At 32.0% G+C, this 21179-nt stretch overlaps 2 protein-coding genes across 4 annotated transcripts; both read right to left on the minus strand.

Moving 5' to 3' along the window:
- Positions 1 to 1730: 1730 nt before the first annotated feature.
- LOC111637492 (zwei Ig domain protein zig-4-like) lies at positions 1731 to 9681 on the minus strand. 2 transcript variants are annotated; one of them, XM_023382999.1, is made up of 8 exons: positions 9554 to 9681; positions 3490 to 3613; positions 3374 to 3407; positions 3150 to 3304; positions 2848 to 3082; positions 2622 to 2776; positions 2067 to 2189; positions 1731 to 1973 (listed from the first exon to the last, which is right to left on the minus strand). In XM_023382999.1, exons 2-8 carry the CDS (start codon positions 3583 to 3585, stop codon positions 1953 to 1955), a joined length of 819 nt encoding a protein of 272 aa, XP_023238767.1. In that variant the 5' UTR covers positions 3586 to 3613; positions 9554 to 9681; the 3' UTR covers positions 1731 to 1952. The 2 variants fall into 2 exon arrangements, with proteins under 2 accessions (XP_023238767.1, XP_023238768.1); XM_023383000.1 differs by lacking the exon at positions 9554 to 9681 and adding an exon at positions 6757 to 6835.
- Positions 9682 to 12798: 3117 nt separating this feature from the next.
- LOC111637494 (zwei Ig domain protein zig-4-like) lies at positions 12799 to 20692 on the minus strand. Of its 2 annotated transcripts, none has more exons than XM_023383001.1 (8): positions 20565 to 20692; positions 14506 to 14629; positions 14390 to 14423; positions 14166 to 14320; positions 13864 to 14098; positions 13638 to 13792; positions 13083 to 13205; positions 12799 to 12989 (listed from the first exon to the last, which is right to left on the minus strand). In XM_023383001.1, the coding sequence occupies exons 2-8, from the start codon at positions 14599 to 14601 to the stop codon at positions 12969 to 12971; spliced, it is 819 nt and encodes a 272-aa protein (XP_023238769.1). In that variant the 5' UTR covers positions 14602 to 14629; positions 20565 to 20692; the 3' UTR covers positions 12799 to 12968. The 2 variants fall into 2 exon arrangements, with proteins under 2 accessions (XP_023238769.1, XP_023238770.1); XM_023383002.1 differs by lacking the exon at positions 20565 to 20692 and adding an exon at positions 17769 to 17848.
- Between the last annotated feature and the right edge of the window lie 487 nt (positions 20693 to 21179).

The raw sequence follows: 21179 nt of genomic DNA on the forward strand, positions 1-21179 counted from the left end.
TATTCAGTACATTATTTGCAATTTTTTCAATAATTTATTAGTTTCCTTCTAAATATTAATATAAAACTTGCAATTAAATTTTGAAAATTTTATATACTGTATTAATATATTATACATAAACTATTTATAACTGTAAGACAAATATTGAGCTATTAAATTAACAGAAATGTTTCTATTTCCAAGATGGCGGATACACTCGAATCGGGTCGGGTCGTTGTAACTCGTGCTACTATGCACCGGACGAATCAATATTTATTATAAATTAAGAGAAATAAATAATAACACAAATAAACTATTTCGATTTTAATCTTTCGTATCATTTAGAATTTAAGACGATTTTTTTTCACATTTTCGAATTTTGGAGGGAGGCGCGTTTTAAATTCGTGGGTTTATTTCTAATTAGCCACCATTTTATCCTGGAAAATCCCTTATATTTTTTTAATGCTACGTGTCTAAAATTCGAAGTACTTCTGTTAATTCTAATAAAACGCCGGAGTATAGGCTAGACCCAAAAAAATACATCGTCAATTGCCAGTGGCCTTAGTAACAAGTTAGAATCGTAAATATCCTTGATTCGTAAAATTATGGGGTCAAGGATTCAGATCGCTCGAATTCGATTTACAGTCCATAAAGAGATATTTACCTTTCGAATAATATACATTACGTTAATAAGAATACGTAAGAAAAACTTTAAAAAAAAACTTGTGACGAAAGATTTCGTTATAAAAGTAATTGACGTAAATTCCAATTTTATATTAAATTGTTATTGGTCGACCGAAAATAAAATAAAAGAAGCGATTGGTTGCAGATTTAAATTGTAGCCTTGTAAAAGTAAGATGTTTAGAAAATTATTTTTAAACTATTTTTAATAATTTAAAATAAACGATAATTAAATATATACAAAATTTTAAATTTATAAATTTCTATTTTGTTTTCTTGTCGTTAAATAGAACTCCATTAAAAACGCTGGAACTTTTGTATAAGTACTGTACGCGGTCGTATGTATATGGCGTTTAAGTTTCTTAAAATATTTTTCTATAATTAATCCAAAATCTATAATTATAACACGATAATAAGTTTAAAAATCGGGAATTTTTGATATCTTTTCTAAAAATAATCGTTTAATAATTTTGTGAAATTTAAAAAAGTGCTTTGAATAAGAATGCTCTTTAGGTTATCTCTCATTGAGATTAGGTGAAGGTTCTTTGCGTAATCTGTTATTCTACTTTATTGATTTGTTTATATTAAAATATAATGTTTATTTTAAATATTCACTTCCATTTTTTTTAAAATTTTATATTCGAAAGAAAGGAAAAAGAAACATTATTTTTTAGAAATTAAAATCGCCCGATAAATTTTTGGTTGGTTGTTTGAATTTTCTTGATTAGAAATTTTGGATAAATAATTAAAACCAGGCAATTCTTAAATATTTCATTTTTATTACTTTTAAAATGTTTTGCTCAAAAAACAAAATATGTATTTTTATTTTATTTTTATCGGGGAAAAATTGAATATATTTTGAAAAATAAAATAAATTTTTAATGATTATTATGTGTTAAATTTATTTTAAAATTCTATTAATAAATATATCTAAATTTTAGAAAACTAAAAAGGAACTCGGATAAATTAATTTAGTTTGGATAAACTAAAGAACGTCATCCGTTTAGAAGGCATTTTCGAATGGCGAAATTAGTCCTTAATAATTAAAAAAATATATCCAAAAAGTTGTCTATATTACGAAATAAAATATTTTAATGATATTTTTCAATTTTTACTACTATTTTTTTTTTACAACACGTATTTTAAATAATTGAAGAAAGCCTTCGATAGTTCTAGGTTAAAATAACAGATGGCGTCCTAGTCTATCACCAAATTTCAAAGTAATTTTTTTTTTCTGTTTTTGTTGCTGTTAAGTGGCGCGCCGACATTGCCGATGGACGCTTGCTTCGAGATTAATTCATCACTTTTTCTCGCTGGAAAAAAATAATAATTAATTAATTAAGTGCGAAAATCGACTCGGTTAGGCATTATTATAAGGCGAAGAACGGGCGAAAGGAGTTAATTACCTTTGATGGATAAAGAAAAGTGGATGATTGATCGGTTCCGTGGATATTCTTTGTGATACATACGTAATTTCCCATGTCGCTCCAATCGATATCACGAATGATCAGATCTCCGCTATCTAAAATCTATAATTAATTTAAAAAATAAAGAAATATTTCATTCCGGTCGAGCGAAAGAAATAAAAGTGGCATATTATTACTCGATTTATTACCAAACAAAACTTTATTTATAAGAGAAGAAGGACGAATTAATTCCAAGAATGCAATTTTGACCGACTCCAATGCTATAAACATTAAGAGCAAATACTTAAAATGATTTTAAATGCGTGTTGACGTCCTACGTTCGAGCAATTTAAAAGTGTTTATCATCGGAGTTTAAAATTTGTTTCGTTTCCTAGAATTTGTTTCGTTCGTCGCATTGCTTAGCAAATTACTACGAAATTAAATCGATGCAGTAATTATAATACATTGAGCGGCCAATCGAAACAAATTAAACTCGCAACAAAATGTAGCCGAAACTACAAATAAGTTTGAATATTTGAATTTTGTTATACTCACTTCGTATTTTTCGCTTTTCTGGACGAGTTCGTCGTCTTGATTTATCCATTTGACTGCAGGTTCCGGTTTTCCGGCTACCCTACAGAATAACTGAACGTCACTTCCAGTGTATTCCATTCTTATGTGGGTCCACATGTATATTCTGGCAGGAATACCTGTCGACGACAGATGGGATAATTATCGTATCATCGAATTAATTTCTTCTATTTATAAACTGAAAACTCACCGTAGGACTTTTTAGTGAGGCAGAACGCATCTTCGGTTATCTTACTTTTGTTATTCGTTTCGATTTTGGTATTGGTACTAATTCTATAATAAGGATTTTGGGCAACACAAGTGTATTCGCCCGTGTCTTGTTCGGTGGCGCAATCGATGAAAAGTCGCGACTTAGTAAAACTTAAACCCAACTGAGGATTAGTATCGAAATTACCGTCGTCCACTTCGTTCATTTCCATCGGATTCTGGAAGAAACGTCGAGCTCGAGACGTGTCTTAATTATCTCTTGGTCCATTTTAAAAATAACCTTACCTGTTGGATCCTTTTCCCATTCTTTAACCAGTGAATGGTGGGAGGAGGATTCCCTCCGGCTTCGCATTCTAATACTTTATTATCTCCCAAAGATACGTAAAGAAATTCGGGTGGTATACTACGCATTCGAAGATGTGGATTCACATTACTATTTCCTACAATAGTTTATTACGGTCAATTATATAATTTTTAGGATACCGTTACGTTAATTGCAAACGTCTTACCATTTCTCGTGTTTCTAGAATGTTTCATAACGCCCTAAAAACAAAAAAATTAAGTTTAATGTAAGCGATGGATTAATTATAATTAAAAATACGTCAAACGTAATATTAAATCTTACTCCTAATCCTCTCCTTGTTCGACTATATTCGATATGACGTCCAAAAATGGCGGGCAACAATATTAATGTTGTGAATAATATGGTACGACCTGACATTGCGGCTGAAGGTGATAATGGAAGTTACCTGATGAAAATACAATATATATATAAAGATTACGTGGTTTATAACACAAACAGTAAATTAAAGGGAATATGTGCCATAGAGCTGAAGGATTCGGTTTATATTTGATGTCACGATCTTGGGATGCCGAAATTATTTCTCTCGGTATCAGAGGGATTATCCGGTTAATATCGAAAGAATTAAGACAGGAAACAAAGAAAGCTAATATTCTCGAAATCTTTCGATTTTCATTAGACGAAACGTGATACTAATAGAAAATACTACGATCATTAATCCGTCAGGCAATAATTGCAAAGTTTCAGTTTAAAATTAAAATCATTAATAGTTTGAAAATTTACAAGATCGGTGGCTTTTAATAAAAATATCGAATTTATTAATTAATTAAAACGTCGAATGCAATGCAAACTACCAGCCTACAAATACGCACCAATGCCTGGCATTCCGTTATAGAATGGGGTTTAAGAAAAAAAAAAAACTTACCAGGCGTTTGCTAAAGAACTTGTTCCTCAAGAGAGTTAACAAAAAGTGAACCAAATTTTATCCCTGCCCAGTCACGTGGCTTCACCCTGTCTCGAGGGGAAAGTGAAAGAAAGGATAATATATTGCTCTCGGTGAAGGGTTGGCCACCTGGTCCCTTCTTTCTAGTTTCCTCTTAGGGGTGCCTTTAATCGACTTCCAAATTCTTGTCGGCTGCATTTTGTCCAACTGCACCCACACTGCAATTAAATCGAACGGCTTTTTTTTCCCGGTTTCTTCTCGGTTTGTTGGTTTCCCTTCCTCCCCTCGGGTGGGAACGTCCTTGCCAAAAAGAATAGGAGCGTTCCAAGCTACACCCGCTTTCACTAAAGTATACCTGCGGTGGGAATAAACGTACCGGGCGGCTGGAAACAAACCTCTTGGAAAACCGTGTATAAAATTCTGTGCGATCATCAATCGCTCGCTTACACCACAGGGCGGTTTAAAGATTTTTCCCTCTGTTCTAATCGAGATCGGCGCGGTCCGTTTGTAATACTTCTTCCCTGTTATTAACGAAAAGGGGAGACGACGGGTAAAATCCCCTTCCTGTTGACCAATTTCACTTAAACCCACAGAAATTAATTATAAGGACGAGTTTCTCCCAGCAAAATTCTTCGTCGTTACTGATTTAGAACTAGGTCACCGGATAAACTTTCTGTTATAGCTTTGTTTACTACACCCGGTTACGGTTAAGCAATTTCGTAAAATGGGTTTTTTTTTTCTTTTTGGGGGTTCCTGATTCAAATTTGTAGAATGTAATCGTCTAATTATTACACTCTCGATTAATCGTTATCATATATTGTTCTATTGACATTATCCAGCCGAGTGTGAATTTTTATCTATGGGCTTTTTATAGTTTCTATTGATAAAATTCGTGAATGTATTTAAAAGAAACATTGTTTGTCTACCTCGATTAACAGAAACGATAGAAAATTCAATAAATAATTAGAAATAATTTGGTAAAGGATTTATAGTTTAAAAATATATAAAGTGTGTTAATTTACAATTACATTTAACCGTTATCTGTATATTTATTTCTTTAGGAATGTGAAATGTAGCGGTCGACACACACACCTATTTCAATTACGTAAGATGAAAATACCTAGAACACAATTAGACTTGTATATAATTTTTTTGAATAAAATTTTAAATAAAGTGCGTTTTAATTACGGATTCAAATTGAAAAATTCTAATAATTTAAAGTGCGAAATCTTTCATATTAGGCCTAAATCCAAGTATTTTACTGTTTTGTTTTTTCATTCGGAGTAACAAAAGTAGAAACTAATTGAAAAAAAGTAAATGAATAAAAGAAAAATTTTTTTAATCATTTCCTATTCATTTACAATTATAATGATTTAAAGGCGCATTCTTAAGTTAGAGGAAATGACATTGCTCATTTGTAATGCAAATAAACGTCATTCTTAACCATTACGAAACTAGAAAAATCAAATTAAAAGTCGTTCTACAGATCGGAATTAAAAATAAAACTCGATGCCATCATCGGATGAGATAAATCAATTATCGGAACCCAAAGCCAATATTTCTATGCAACTCGACGTTAATCCGTTAAGCAGCGAAATTACTTAAAATCAATCAATTTGCGGACGGCTCCGATGCCTAAAAAACAAGTCGGCCGCCATAAACAAGGCGATTAGTACGAACCCGTATTGTAGGAACCGTCCGAAAAATTTGTTTATGTCTGGATGCAAACTTCGGTATTGGCCGGTTCACACGCTCCTGTACGTGTTCCAGATAATTTGGCCTTTCGCCACTCCGGCAAGGGTCAGCCAGTCCTAAGGTCACAAGGTCGAAGGATAACCGGGTCACCGTGTCTGGTGCGGTAAGTTTGTATTGTGTATTGAAACCCCCGAAACGGTTCGAGATGGAAAATTTTGTAGATATATTTTTTTCCCTCACCTTTTCCGATTGTTGTTGACGGTTTTTAGTATGAGAAAATTGTTTCCTCGTCCGCTTCAATGGAAATATTTGGCAAGAAAAAGCGGAAATGGGTCGGATTTCGGTAAATAAGGCGGTATTCTTAAAGAAACACTCTTTTTCTACTATTGAGGTTTGGCGTGGGGGAGAAAAGGGGTTTCACGGTTCCCACATAAATTTCATTGTTGACTCTGTGAACAAAAATACTACATTTCTTATACAAACAGCTCGAAAACCCAAGGTCCTTTTCTACCTCCTGACGTCTAGACACCGATAAAATCAAAAATATTCTATACTCTGTTACTTGAGAAAATTAAAATTGCCCGATAAAATTTCTATTTAGCTAAAATCGAATAAAATTTCTATATATATTTTAATATCCACTAACATAATTAAATTAGTTTTTCAACGAATTCGGTTCTCAAATTTTCTCGATTTCAGCAAAGCAACTAATTGTATTTAAAATAATCTTACGAAAATTATATAATTACTGTAGTTTACTTAATAGTTAATTACTATTATATATATATATAAATAAATAACGTTTGTGCTGGATTAACGCTTGTAAATTCTTTCGGGTTATAAGGGAGTAATATAATATCGTAAATAATGGAGAAGCGCGTAAAGAAGAAGCCGAGACGATTAGAACGAAGAGCAGAGAAGGATGGAGTTAAATAAGAGAGGATGAAGCTTACCTGTGCGCAGAAGGTCACTCTAACTTGGCAGCGAATGGTGGCGAAGAGGAGAAGCTTGTACTTTAAATACCCGCGCCGAGTCCCTTCCCCCCGACGTCCACCTGTCGTGGCCCTGTCTAACACGTGTGGCGAGTACGGATGTCAAACCACTAATCGGGCCATCCGGACTACTAAATCCCACCCCTGGTGACCAGTTCCACGCCGATTATTAAATTTAAAGTTTTAAAATTTCATCCGTTTTAAATAATAGAAATCTTGTATAATTCTGTTAAGCGATAACTGTAGGAAATTATGAGGATCCCGATAATGTGTTAGAATCATTATTTGAATAGAGACGTCCTTTCGATTAACGATCTGTTGAAGAAAATCCTCTTTTAATCGGAAGGAAAAATAAATAAGTAAAAAATAAGAGCATTTACGGAACTAAGAATTCTCTATAATCCGCCATGTTGCTTTAATCTCTTTAAAATCGAACGGAGTGGGTAGATTTTTCGAGTGTCGGCGGATTTCGCGTTGTTTGGAGATTAGGCCCCGGATCCGTCTTTTGGGCCCGAAAAGGATTTGTAAGAAGATAAAGGCCCGACCCGACGGATAGGCAGAAGCCGTGCCGAATTATCTCGGAAATCTCGTCGTGTCTCGTATAGGAAGTGATCGGCATCGCGTAAGGTCAAAGAACTGGTCGCAATGGCGCCAACATTACCGGACCTTGAATCATTCGACTTCATTTAATGACGTCACGGGTATTTTAGGCAGAGAAAATTTTCTTGCCCGGTGACGGGAGTAGGACCGCACCCGACCAACAGCCGCCTTCCGCCGTTTCTGATTGGTCCGTTCGACCCGTTGGGCCAGTTAACGGGTTTTATTCCAAGTTTAAAACTTTTTCGAATTTAAACCGAAGAAACTTAATTAATTAATTTTAGTTACTTATTTGCATAAATTAGAGAAAAAATTTAACTAAAATATTATATTTAATTTGAAGAATAACGTGGAAATTAGCGTAAAAATTGATTTTTAATCGGGCATTTATGTAAGTAATGTTAATTTTAAGATAATTATTTATAAAAATTCGACTTAAAAAAATACTGTATTGAGTTTAATTATATTTTAATTCAATAAAATAATCAATTAATTCTTATTACGTACTAAACTCGAGCGTCGTATAATTTTAAATATGATTATTTGACTATTAATAACGATAAGCTTCACTTTACAGTAAATTAGCATTGTAAATGTTTATTTATATATATTCAGTTGTAAGTTATCTGTATACCAAGCCGTAAAATGACTTCACTAGAGAATTACTTGTTTATTAAGATCCTATATAACATTCTCTTAAGTTAGGAAACCTTTCAAGCGGTTTTCTATTCCATTTTTAACAAAAAAAAGTAACGTGTTTGCCTTCTAAATAAACTCTTCCACCGGACTCGACAATAAATCAAATATTATTCGAATTATTTTCGAAAATACAAAGCATTTATTAAACAATAAATTGTCTTTCCGGACAGATAAATGTATTTACTAAGCACTCGCCATCTTGTTACGCATTTGTTTAATTAATTTTACCGACGTGTTTGACACTTAACGGGCAGATATATTGGCATTTAATCTTATTAGCAATAAAATTTCCATTAATATCTGTTCCGTTGTTTTAAACAATATCAACAATAGCATTATCGTTACTTGTAATAACTGGAAAACTTACCACGTAATGCACTGATCGAGTAATTAAACATTAAAAAATAAAATCCTAATTGAAAAGTTCCCAAAAATATTATTAAAAATAAAAATTAATTATACTAAAATATGATCTTTTTATTGTTTTATTATCTTCTCTAATTAACTTATGAAAATAATAAATTAGTGATTAAAATTAGAAGCTTTAATGGTAAGTAAAACAGTAAATAGAGTTTACGATATATTTTTATAAGCTATTTTAATATTTATTTTTAATAGGAACTTTCTTAAAATTTACCAATTAAATTTAATTAAACTTTCGAATATCTTCTAAATAAATAAAGTTTAATTGCAATTTGTTAATTATATTTAAATTTTTTTTAATTGTGTAAAATAGTATAATATCTAAACTCTAATTCATCGATATCGAAAATACAAAGTACATTAGCTTTAATGTATACATATTTTCAAATTCTAATCACCGAAAATCCGTGAAAAGTTATTTGTTCATTAATTATTTATCGACAAGTTATACGATAATTACAATTAAGAATTTTCCAAAATTAAGTTTACGATAACTTCTATTTTATTAAACATTTTAATAAGTTTCCTTATTAATAAGTAAAAGTTTTATTTTCTTAAAAATTGTTTTTAGAAATGTCTGTAAAGCCCTTTAAAACACTTTTCCCTGCAAAATGCGTTAAATTGTACGTGAAAGCGGCTTTACAGGTGCACGCAGCTTTCATTTTTTAAAATGTAAACCTAACAATTGCTATATTTTAAAATGAGTTTTTCTCTTAAATTTCATATTTTTAACCTTTTTCTTTTTCGTTTTATTTTCTCTCTTCATTATTCATTTTCTTCTTATCTAACGAACATCAATTATTAAAGATTGAAAAGAAAACGTGCTTTATCTGTAAAACGGACAAAGTTAATAGCTTCTAATAATTTATTATCGGTTAAATAAACTAGATAAAGCTTATCGTATTCGAATAACCTACATCTAAATTTTTTATAGCCTTTTACGTGGGGAAATATATATATATATTATATTTGGTTTTGGCATATATTAAAAGATCGTATCGGCTTATCGTTAAAGCAAAGTAAAGAGGTGTTAACTCACCAACAAATCTCTTTTTTTGATGATGAAACAGTTTGGGTAGTAAAGTAGAGACTGAGCGGATCGCGGCCAAATCGGAGGATAAATAAGCCCTCCACCCACGCCGAATAAACTCTCATCCATAGAGCATGCGCCGAGAAACAAGTAGAAAATGAAAGTTTTCGAACATCAAAACGGAAATGATACATTATCGCGGAGAATCCCGATTAAAGTCATTTCTGTTTGTTAAGAGTGAGTTAATGTCTTTGGTTTATTACTTCTAAATTTATATATTTATATGTTTATAAACGATAGTTTCCCCCCTTTTAAATGCCGAGAATATCTTTATAAAAATTTAATTTTGGAAAGAAATTTAATACGTGTTTTTGCACACGAGAACAAAAGTTCGAACAATTCGGATTAAAATAGAAACTCGTGTTATTAATAATTTTAAAAAAAAAGAAAAAAGAAAAATGTTAATAATATATTAAAATAACTCGGGTCTCATCAATTTTGTTTACTATCTCGGCTGATTACGACTCGAAAAATTAATAAAAAATTTTTGAAACGTAATTTGAAAATCTTTGGTTTGCCAACGGAAACTGGAGGCGATAATAATTTAAAAAATCAATAGACGAGTTGCTTAACTTTTCCGGCCACGTTTGGTGGCGCCATCTGTTACTATATTTTATTTTAAAAACTTTTTATATTTTTAACTATTATAAAATGGTAAATAGTTTCATTTCGAGGCTAGGGGTGGATTTTATTAAAAAAAAATTCTAAATGCTAATAACGAGTAAAATCGTCATTAAGTCCGACCCTATTGGAGATACACATCATCCCTTTTATCTCCCCACCCTCTCGACCTTTAACCATCAAAATTGAATAGCGTAGATCTCCCTAATAAACAAACTTTTCTGCAAAGTTTCAGAAATTTTCCACAAAAGCACCGGACTTATGAAGCTTCAAACAGGGTGAACAAAACCGTGCCCAACACACACACACACATTCATATGTACAGAAATCACCCCGAAATTTCTTTGCATTTTTCGACGTTTCGAGGTGTCCCGAGTTAAAAAATGTAAAAATCTGGGGGTCATTTTTGGCTGATGGTCACATTTTCCTTGTGTACTGTATAGGCTATATAACATCCGAAAAAGTAAAAAGAAAGTTTTCTTTAGTATAGATGATGAAAGACGATTGTTAATTTAATAAGAAGAATGAGAAAATAATTTATTCATGCGATGAACCGAGATTAACTTTGGTCCAGAGTTTGTCTGGATACTTGTTGATAGCACCAGTCTACGTTAGACAATTACATACAATAAATTCGGATAATAAAAGCGCGAGACGTTCATTTATAAATGCAAAAAAGGCATATTTTTATTTGTTCGTTTATAATTAAAACAATTAAAAATATTTATTTTAAAATTCATTTATGGATAAATAACGCTTATTTCAATCAATAAACATTTTTTTAAAGATTTGTGAACGGGATTTAACAGTTTTACATTTTATTGCCATAATAACGCACATAATTACAAATAAATAATTTATTTCAAAACACTTTATCGTACAATAAAACTTTTTAATTTTGTTTAATTTTACAGAATTTTATATAAATCGTTAATCCTAAATCAACAAATTCGATCATTTCTCGAGAATTAATATCATTTAAATGTCCGTTTAAAACGGTATTAAAACTTTAGAAGAAAAATTAAATAAATAAAAACGGAATGGCATAATTTTTGCATAAGGTTAATCGGATGCTCGAAAATCTAGGTTATACTTCGTGCTTGGCCGAATAGTCGATAAGCAATCGACGTGCGCTACATGGCGGAAGTTTCCTGATTAATGTTCGGATTTCTTTAAACGATTCAAATAAATTCGACTTGCAGACTTTTATAATATAAATAAGTATCCTTCTGCCATTTAAGCGGCAGATTACCTATTAAATAACTTACTATTTTATAAATATAATAGCGTTTTTGATATACAGTACTGTATTTTATAACGGAAGTTTTCGTCTTTTTTCTTCCTCTACTCCTTTCCGAAATTTGATAAAATATGCTCGCCCCTTTCTACACTAATACGAAATAAATTACGAGTAGGAATTAATAATACTTTTTTAACTAAATAACGTCGACCCCAAACCACCCCCGGTCGTTTATCGACCCTCCAGGTAAATCAATCCATCCCTAGGGTGTCTGTAGCCACAGAGTTAGGAAACCCCCTTTTAAAGTATTCTGGATTAAATTCGCTGGTATAATGTTACGATTAAATTTACCTAATATATTATGTAAACAATATATATTATTAATTAATTATGTAAACAATACATATTATATCAACTATTATTTCGAAAGATTTCATATTTCCGTACGCGGAAATATGAAATCTTTAGAATAATGGTTGATATAGAAACTTTCAAGTGCTGTATACCGAAACCACTCCACTTTCGTTCGTGACGCTTTAATTTTAGTAACGGTTTAAATAATGCCATTAACTTGGTAAAGTAAAATAAATATTCTAATTTGATTATATTAAAAGATTTAATTTAAACCGTATATTATATAGAAGTTATATAGAATCTATGCTAAAGGGTACGGAATTAGATGTAACCCTATATACCATTGCGTATACGTGTGTATAAGTAGTTAAATCTTTCCTCCGTACTTTAATTAATTTATTTACAGTGGAAAGGGGCCGGTTTACAGAACGTGGGGCTTTTCGTATTTATCGGAATAGGAATTTTTTGATATTTCGATTAATCGTAAACTTTATCGAACCATTTCTTTCTATATATAAGTAGTTTATATTTGAGATATTAGATTGTGAGCCTCTGGATATAAACACAACGTTTCATTTATAAGGTTATAAATAGACCTACTTGTATATAAATAGTTGATAATATGGAGCAGTATTTGGACGATTATTAAATATGAAAGTATTAGTATTGATCAAAAAAGATTTTAGTCTACCGCATATTTCTACGTGACCCACTTCTCTTAAATCCCATATAATAAAAATCACTGTGGAATGATCCTTTATCACTCAAGTCTTCGGCCGGATTTATCTTTGAATAATCAATTCCAAGAAATTTTATTCTTAGAATTAAAAAAAAAAAATTATTTGAATTTGGAATTAAATTGACATTTAAACAGACGAATATATCAGTTTTTAAATTTAAACGAAAGCGCATAAATTAAAGAAACTCCAGCCTTGTTTCTAAAATATGATTTAGAATTTTATGGATAAAAGTNACTATTTTTTTTTTACAACACGTATTTTAAATAATTGAAGAAAGCCTTCGATAGTTCTAGGTTAAAATAACAGATGGCGTCCTAGTCTATCACCAAATTTCAAAGTAATTTTTTTTTTCTGTTTTTGTTGCTGTTAAGTGGCGCGCCGACATTGCCGATGGACGCTTGCTTCGAGATTAATTCATCACTTTTTCTCGCTGGAAAAAAATAATAATTAATTAATGAAGTGCGAAAATCGACTCGGTTAGGCATTATTATAAGGCGAAGAACAGGCGAAAGGAGTTAATTACCTTTGATGGATAAAGAAAAGTGGATGATTGATCGGTTCCGTGGATATTCTTTGTGATACATACGTAATTTCCCATGTCGCTCCAATCGATATCACGAATGATCAGATCTCCGCTATCTAAAATCTATAATTAATTTAAAAAATAAAGAAATATTTCATTCCGGTCGAGCGAAAGAAATAAAAGTGGCATATTATTACTCGATTTATTACCAAACAAAACTTTATTTATAAGAGAAGAAGGACGAATTAATTCCAAGAATGCAATTTTGACCGACTCCAATGCTATAAACATTAAGAGCAAATACTTAAAATGATTTTAAATGCGTGTTGACGTCCTACGTTCGAGCAATTTAAAAGTGTTTATCATCGGAGTTTAAAATTTGTTTCGTTTCCTAGAATTTGTTTCGTTCGTCGCATTGCTTAGCAAATTACTACGAAATTAAATCGATGCAGTAATTATAATACATTGAGCGGCCAATCGAAACAAATTAAACTCGCAACAAAATGTAGCCGAAACTACAAATAAGTTTGAATATTTGAATTTTGTTATACTCACTTCGTATTTTTCGCTTTTCTGGACGAGTTCGTCGTCTTGATTTATCCATTTGACTGCAGGTTCCGGTTTTCCGGCTACCCTACAGAATAACTGAACGTCACTTCCAGTGTATTCCATTCTTATGTGGGTCCACATGTATATTCTGGCAGGAATACCTGTCGACGACAGATGGGATAATTATCGTATCATCGAATTAATTTCTTCTATTTATAAACTGAAAACTCACCGTAGGACTTTTTAGTGAGGCAGAACGCATCTTCGGTTATCTTACTTTTGTTATTCGTTTCGATTTTGGTATTGGTACTAATTCTATAATAAGGATTTTGGGCAACACAAGTGTATTCGCCCGTGTCTTGTTCGGTGGCGCAATCGATGAAAAGTCGCGACTTAGTAAAACTTAAACCCAACTGAGGATTAGTATCGAAATTACCGTCGTCCACTTCGTTCATTTCCATCGGATTCTGGAAGAAACGTCGAGCTCGAGACGTGTCTTAATTATCTCTTGGTCCATTTTAAAAATAACCTTACCTGTTGGATCCTTTTCCCATTCTTTAACCAGTGAATGGTGGGAGGAGGATTCCCTCCGGCTTCGCATTCTAATACTTTATTATCTCCCAAAGATACGTAAAGAAATTCGGGTGGTATACTACGCATTCGAAGATGTGGATTCACATTACTATTTCCTACAATAGTTTATTACGGTCAATTATATAATTTTTAGGATACCGTTACGTTAATTGCAAACGTCTTACCATTTCTCGTGTTTCTAGAATGTTTCATAACGCCCTAAAAACAAAAAAATTAAGTTTAATGTAAGCGATGGATTAATTATAATTAAAAATACGTCAAACGTAATATTAAATCTTACTCCTAATCCTCTCCTTGTTCGACTATATTCGATATGACGTCCAAAAATGGCGGGCAACAATATTAATGTTGTGAATAATATGGTACGACCTGACATTGCGGCTGAAGGTGATAATGGAAGTTACCTGATGAAAATACAATATATATATAAAGATTACGTGGTTTATAACACAAACAGTAAATTAAAGGGAATATGTGCCATAGAGCTGAAGGATTCGGTTTATATTTGATGTCACGATCTTGGGATGCCGAAATTATTTCTCTCGGTATCAGAGGGATTATCCGGTTAATATCGAAAGAATTAAGACAGGAAACAAAGAAAGCTAATATTCTCGAAATCTTTCGATTTTCATTAGACGAAACGTGATACTAATAGAAAATACTACGATCATTAATCCGTCAGGCAATAATTGCAAAGTTTCAGTTTAAAATTAAAATCATTAATAGTTTGAAAATTTACAAGATCGGTGGCTTTTAATAAAAATATCGAATTTATTAATTAATTAAAACGTCGAATGCAATGCAAACTACCAGCCTACAAATACGCACCAATGCCTGGCATTCCGTTATAGAATGGGGTTTAAGAAAAAAAAACTTACCAGGCGTTTGCTAAAGAACTTGTTCCTCAAGAGAGTTAACAAAAAGTGAACCAAATTTTATCCCTGCCCAGTCACGTGGCTTCACCCTGTCTCGAGGGGAAAGTGAAAGAAAGGATAATATATTGCTCTCGGTGAAGGGTTGGCCACCTGGTCCCTTCTTTCTAGTTTCCTCTTAGGGGTGCCTTTAATCGACTTCCAAATTCTTGTCGGCTGCATTTTGTCCAACTGCACCCACACTGCAATTAAATCGAACGGCTTTTTTTTCCCGGTTTCTTCTCGGTTTGTTGGTTTCCCTTCCTCCCCTCGGGTGGGAACGTCCTTGCCAAAAAGAATAGGAGCGTTCCAAGCTACACCCGCTTTCACTAAAGTATACCTGCGGTGGGAATAAACGTACCGGGCGGCTGGAAACAAACCTCTTGGAAAACCGTGTATAAAATTCTGTGCGATCATCAATCGCTCGCTTACACCACAGGGCGGTTTAAAGATTTTTCCCTCTGTTCTAATCGAGATCGGCGCGGTCCGTTTGTAATACTTCTTCCCTGTTATTAACGAAAAGGGGAGACGACGGGTAAAATCCCCTTCCTGTTGACCAATTTCACTTAAACCCACAGAAATTAATTATAAGGACGAGTTTCTCCCAGCAAAATTCTTCGTCGTTACTGATTTAGAACTAGGTCACCGGATAAACTTTCTGTTATAGCTTTGTTTACTACACCCGGTTACGGTTAAGCAATTTCGTAAAATGGGTTTTTTTTTCTTTTTGGGGGTTCCTGATTCAAATTTGTAGAATGTAATCGTCTAATTATTACACTCTCGATTAATCGTTATCATATATTGTTCTATTGACATTATCCAGCCGAGTGTGAATTTTTATCTATGGGCTTTTTATAGTTTCTATTGATAAAATTCGTGAATGTATTTAAAAGAAACATTGTTTGTCTACCTCGATTAACAGAAACGATAGAAAATTCAATAAATAATTAGAAATAATTTGGTAAAGGATTTATAGTTTAAAAATATATAAAGTGTGTTAATTTACAATTACATTTAACCGTTATCTGTATATTTATTTCTTTAGGAATGTGAAATGTAGCGGTCGACACACACACCTATTTCAATTACGTAAGATGAAAATACCTAGAACACAATTAGACTTGTATATAATTTTTTTGAATAAAATTTTAAATAAAGTGCGTTTTAATTACGGATTCAAATTGAAAAATTCTAATAATTTAAAGTGCGAAATCTTTCATATTAGGCCTAAATCCAAGTATTTTACTGTTTTGTTTTTTCATTCGGAGTAACAAAAGTAGAAACTAATTGAAAAAAAGTAAATGAATAAAAGAAAAATTTTTTTAATCATTTCCTATTCATTTACAATTATAATGATTTAAAGGCGCATTCTTAAGTTAGAGGAAATGACATTGCTCATTTGTAATGCAAATAAACGTCATTCTTAACCATTACGAAACTAGAAAAATCAAATTAAAAGTCGTTCTACAGATCGGAATTAAAAATAAAACTCGATGCCATCATCGGATGAGATAAATCAATTATCGGAACCCAAAGCCAATATTTCTATGCAACTCGACGTTAATCCGTTAAGCAGCGAAATTACTTAAAATCAATCAATTTGCGGACGGCTCCGATGCCTAAAAAACAAGTCGGCCGCCATAAACAAGGCGATTAGTACGAACCCGTATTGTAGGAACCGTCCGAAAAATTTGTTTATGTCTGGATGCAAACTTCGGTATTGGCCGGTTCACACGCTCCTGTACGTGTTCCAGATAATTTGGCCTTTCGCCACTCCGGCAAGGGTCAGCCAGTCCTAAGGTCACAAGGTCGAAGGATAACCGGGTCACCGTGTCTGGTGCGGTAAGTTTGTATTGTGTATTGAAACCCCCGAAACGGTTCGAGATGGAAAATTTTGTGGATATATTTTTTTCCCGCACCTTTTCCGATTGTTGTTGACGGTTTTTAGTATGAGAAAATTGTTTCCTCGTCCGCTTCAATGGAAATATTTGGCAAGAAAAAGCGGAAATGGGTCGGATTTCGGTAAATAAGGCGGTATTCTTAAAGAAACACTCTTTTTCTACTATTGAGGTTTGGCGTGGGGGAGAAAAGGGGTTTCACGGTTCCCACATAAATTTCATTGTTGACTCTGTGAACAAAAATACTACATTTCTTATACAAACAGCTCGAAAACCCAAGGTCCTTTTCTACCTCCTGACGTCTAGACACCGATAAAATCAAAAATATTCTATACTCTGTTACTTGAGAAAATTAAAATTGCCCGATAAAACTTCTATTTAGCTAAAATCGAATAAAATTTCTATATATATTTTAATATCCACTAACATAATTAAATTAGTTTTTCAACGAATTCGGTTCTCAAATTTTCTCGATTTCAGCAAAGCAACTAATTGTATTTAAAATAATCTTACGAAAATTATATAATTACTGTAGTTTACTTAATAGTTAATTACTATTATATATATATATAAATAAATAACGTTTGTGCTGGATTAACGCTTGTAAATTCTTTCGGGTTATAAAGGAGTAATATAATATCGTAAATAATGGAGAAGCGCGTAAAGAAGAAGCCGAGACGATTAGAACTGGGAGCAGAGAAGGATGGAGTTAAATAAGAGAGGATGAAGCTTACCTGTGCGCAGAAGGTCACTCTAACTTGGCAGCGAATGGTGGCGAAGAGGAGAAGCTTGTACTTTAAATACCCGCGCCGAGTCCCTTCCCCCCGACGTCCACCTGTCGTGGCCCTGTCTAACACGTGTGGCGAGTACGGATGTCAAACCACTAATCGGGCCATCCGGACTACTAAATCCCACCCCTGGTGACCAGTTCCACGCCGATTATTAAATTTAAAGTTTTAAAATTTCATCCGTTTTAAATAATAGAAATCTTGTATAATTCTGTTAAGCGATAACTGTAGGAAATTATGAGGATCCCGATAATGTGTTAGAATCATTATTTGAATAGAGACGTCCTTTCGATTAACGATCTGTTGAAGAAAATCCTCTTTTAATCGGAAGGAAAAATAAATAAGTAAAAAATAAGAGCATTTACGGAACTAAGAATTCTCTATAATCCGCCATGTTGCTTTAATCTCTTTAAAATCGAACGGAGTGGGTAGATTTTTCGAGTGTCGGCGGATTTCGCGTTGTTTGGAGATTAGGCCCCGGATCCGTCTTTTGGGCCCGAAAAGGATTTGTAAGAAGATAAAGGCCCGACCCGACGGATAGGCAGAAGCCGTGCCGAATTATCTCGGAAATCTCGTCGTGTCTCGTATAGGAAGTGATCGGCATCGCGTAAGGTCAAAGAACTGGTCGCAATGGCGCCAACATTACCGGACCTTGAATCATTCGACTTCATTTAATGACGTCACGGGTATTTTAGGCAGAGAAAATTTTCTTGCCCGGTGACGGGAGTAGGACCGCACCCGACCAACAGCCGCCTTCCGCCGTTTCTGATTGGTCCGTTCGACCCGTTGGGCCAGTTAACGGGTTTTATTCCAAGTTTAAAACTTTTTCGAATTTAAACCGAAGAAACTTAATTAATTAATTTTAGTTACTTATTTGCATAAATTAGAGAAAAAATTTAACTAAAATATTATATTTAATTTGAAGAATAACGTGGAAATTAGCGTAAAAATTGATTTTTAATCGGGCATTTATGTAAGTAATGTTAATTTTAAGATAATTATTTATAAAAATTCGACTTAAAAAATACTGTATTGAGTTTAATTATATTTTAATTCAATAAAATAATCAATTAATTCTTATTACGTACTAAACTCGAGCGTCGTATAATTTTAAATATGATTATTTGACTATTAATAACGATAAGCTTCACTTTACAGTAAATTAGCATTGTAAATGTTTATTTATATATATTCAGTTGTAAGTTATCTGTATACCAAGCCGTAAAATGACTTCACTAGAGAATTACTTGTTTATTAAGATCCTATATAACATTCTCTTAAGTTAGGAAACCTTTCAAGCGGTTTTCTATTCCATTTTTAACAAAAAAAAGTAACGTGTTTGCCTTCTAAATAAACTCTTCCACCGGACTCGACAATAAATCAAATATTATTCGAATTATTTTCGAAAATACAAAGCATTTATTAAACAATAAATTGTCTTTCCGGACAGATAAATGTATTTACTAAGCACTCGCCATCTTGTTACGCATTTGTTTAATTAATTTTACCGACGTGTTTGACACTTAACGGGCAGATATATTGGCATTTAATCTTATTAGCAATAAAATTTCCATTAATATCTGTTCCGTTGTTTTAAACAATATCAACAATAGCATTATCGTTACTTGTAATAACTGGAAAACTTACCACGTAATGCACTGATCGAGTAATTAAACATTAAAAAATAAAATCCTAATTGAAAAGTTCCCAAAAATATTATTAAAAATAAAAATTAATTATACTAAAATATGATCTTTTTATTGTTTTATTATCTTCTCTAATTAACTTATGAAAATAATAAATTAGTGATTAAAATTAGAAGCTTTAATGGTAAGTAAAACAGTAAATAGAGTTTACGATATATTTTTATAAGCTATTTTAATATTTATTTTTAATAGGAACTTTCTTAAAATTTACCAATTAAATTTAATTAAACTTTCGAATATCTTCTAAATAAATAAAGTTTAATTGCAATTTGTTAATTATATTTAAATTTTTTTTAATTGTGTAAAATAGTATAATATCTAAACTCTAATTCATCGATATCGAAAATACAAAGTACATTAGCTTTAATGTATACATATTTTCAAATTCTAATCACCGAAAATCCGTGAAAAGTTATTTGTTCATTAATTATTTATCGACAAGTTATACGATAATTACAATTAAGAATTTTCCAAAATTAAGTTTACGATAACTTCTATTTTATTAAACATTTTAATAAGTTTCCTTATTAATAAGTAAAAGTTTTATTTTCTTAAAAATTGTTTTTAGAAATGTCTGTAAAGCCCTTTAAAACACTTTTCCCTGCAAAATGCGTTAAATTGTACGTGAAAGCGGCTTTACAGGTGCACGCAGCTTTCATTTTTTAAAATGTAAACCTAACAATTGCTATATTTTAAAATGAGTTTTTCTCTTAAATTTCATATTTTTAACCTTTTTCTTTTTCGTTTTATTTTCTCTCTTCATTATTCATTTTCTTCTTATCTAACGAACATCAATTATTAAAGATTGAAAAGAAAACGTGCTTTATCTGTAAAACGGACAAAGTTAATAGCTTCTAATAATTTATTATCGGTTAAATAAACTAGATAAAGCTTATCGTATTCGAATAACCTACATCTAAATTTTTTATAGCCTTTTACGTGGGGAAATATATATATATATTATATTTGGTTTTGGCATATATTAAAAGATCGTATCGGCTTATCGTTAAAGCAAAGTAAAGAGGTGTTAACTCACCAACAAATCTCTTTTTTTGATGATGAAACAGTTTGGGTAGTAAAGTAGAGACTGAGCGGATCGCGGCCAAATCGGAGGATAAATAAGCCCTCCACCCACGCCGAATAAACTCTCATCCATAGAGCATGCGCCGAGAAACAAGTAGAAAATGAAAGTTTTCGAACATCAAAACGGAAATGATACATTATCGCGGAGAATCCCGATTAAAGTCATTTCTGTTTGTTAAGAGTGAGTTAATGTCTTTGGTTTATTACTTCTAAATTTATATATTTATATGTTTATAAACGATAGTTTCCCCCCTTTTAAATGCCGAGAATATCTTTATAAAAATTTAATTTTGGAAAGAAATTTAATACGTGTTTTTGCACACGAGAACAAAAGTTCGAACAATTCGGATTAAAATAGAAACTCGTGTTATTAATAATTTTAAAAAAAAAGAAAAAAGAAAAATGTTAATAATATATTAAAATAACTCGGGTCTCATCAATTTTGTTTACTATCTCGGCTGATTACGACTCGAAAAATTAATAAAAAATTTTTGAAACGTAATTTGAAAATCTTTGGTTTGCCAACGGAAACTGGAGGCGATAATAATTTAAAAAATCAATAGACGAG

The sequence above is a fragment of the Centruroides sculpturatus genome, unplaced genomic scaffold (genome assembly GCF_000671375.1).
Source record: "Centruroides sculpturatus isolate CEXI.00-Female unplaced genomic scaffold, Cexi_2.0 scaffold1010, whole genome shotgun sequence".
NCBI classification, from domain to species: Eukaryota; Metazoa; Arthropoda; class Arachnida; order Scorpiones; family Buthidae; genus Centruroides; species Centruroides sculpturatus.

What these genes read in the sequence shown, in the direction of transcription:
- LOC111637492 (XM_023382999.1), bottom strand. Translation starts at nt 3,585, where the DNA reads ATGTCAGGTCGTACCATATTATTCACAACATTAATATTGTTGCCCGCC. An exon ending in ATGGGAAAAGGATCCAACAG is followed by an intron (nt 3,083 to 3,149) that starts GTAAGGTTATTT and finishes CGTTTCTTCCAG; the next exon opens with AATCCGATGGAAATGAACGA. An exon ending in CCTCACTAAAAAGTCCTACG is followed by an intron (nt 2,777 to 2,847) that starts GTGAGTTTTCAG and finishes TGTCGTCGACAG; the next exon opens with GTATTCCTGCCAGAATATAC.
- LOC111637494 (XM_023383001.1), bottom strand. Translation starts at nt 14,601, where the DNA reads ATGTCAGGTCGTACCATATTATTCACAACATTAATATTGTTGCCCGCC. An exon ending in TTCTAGAAACACGAGAAATG is followed by an intron (nt 14,321 to 14,389) that starts GTAAGACGTTTG and finishes AAACTATTGTAG; the next exon opens with GAAATAGTAATGTGAATCCA. An exon ending in AGAAAAGCGAAAAATACGAA is followed by an intron (nt 13,206 to 13,637) that starts GTGAGTATAACA and finishes AATTAATTATAG; the next exon opens with ATTTTAGATAGCGGAGATCT.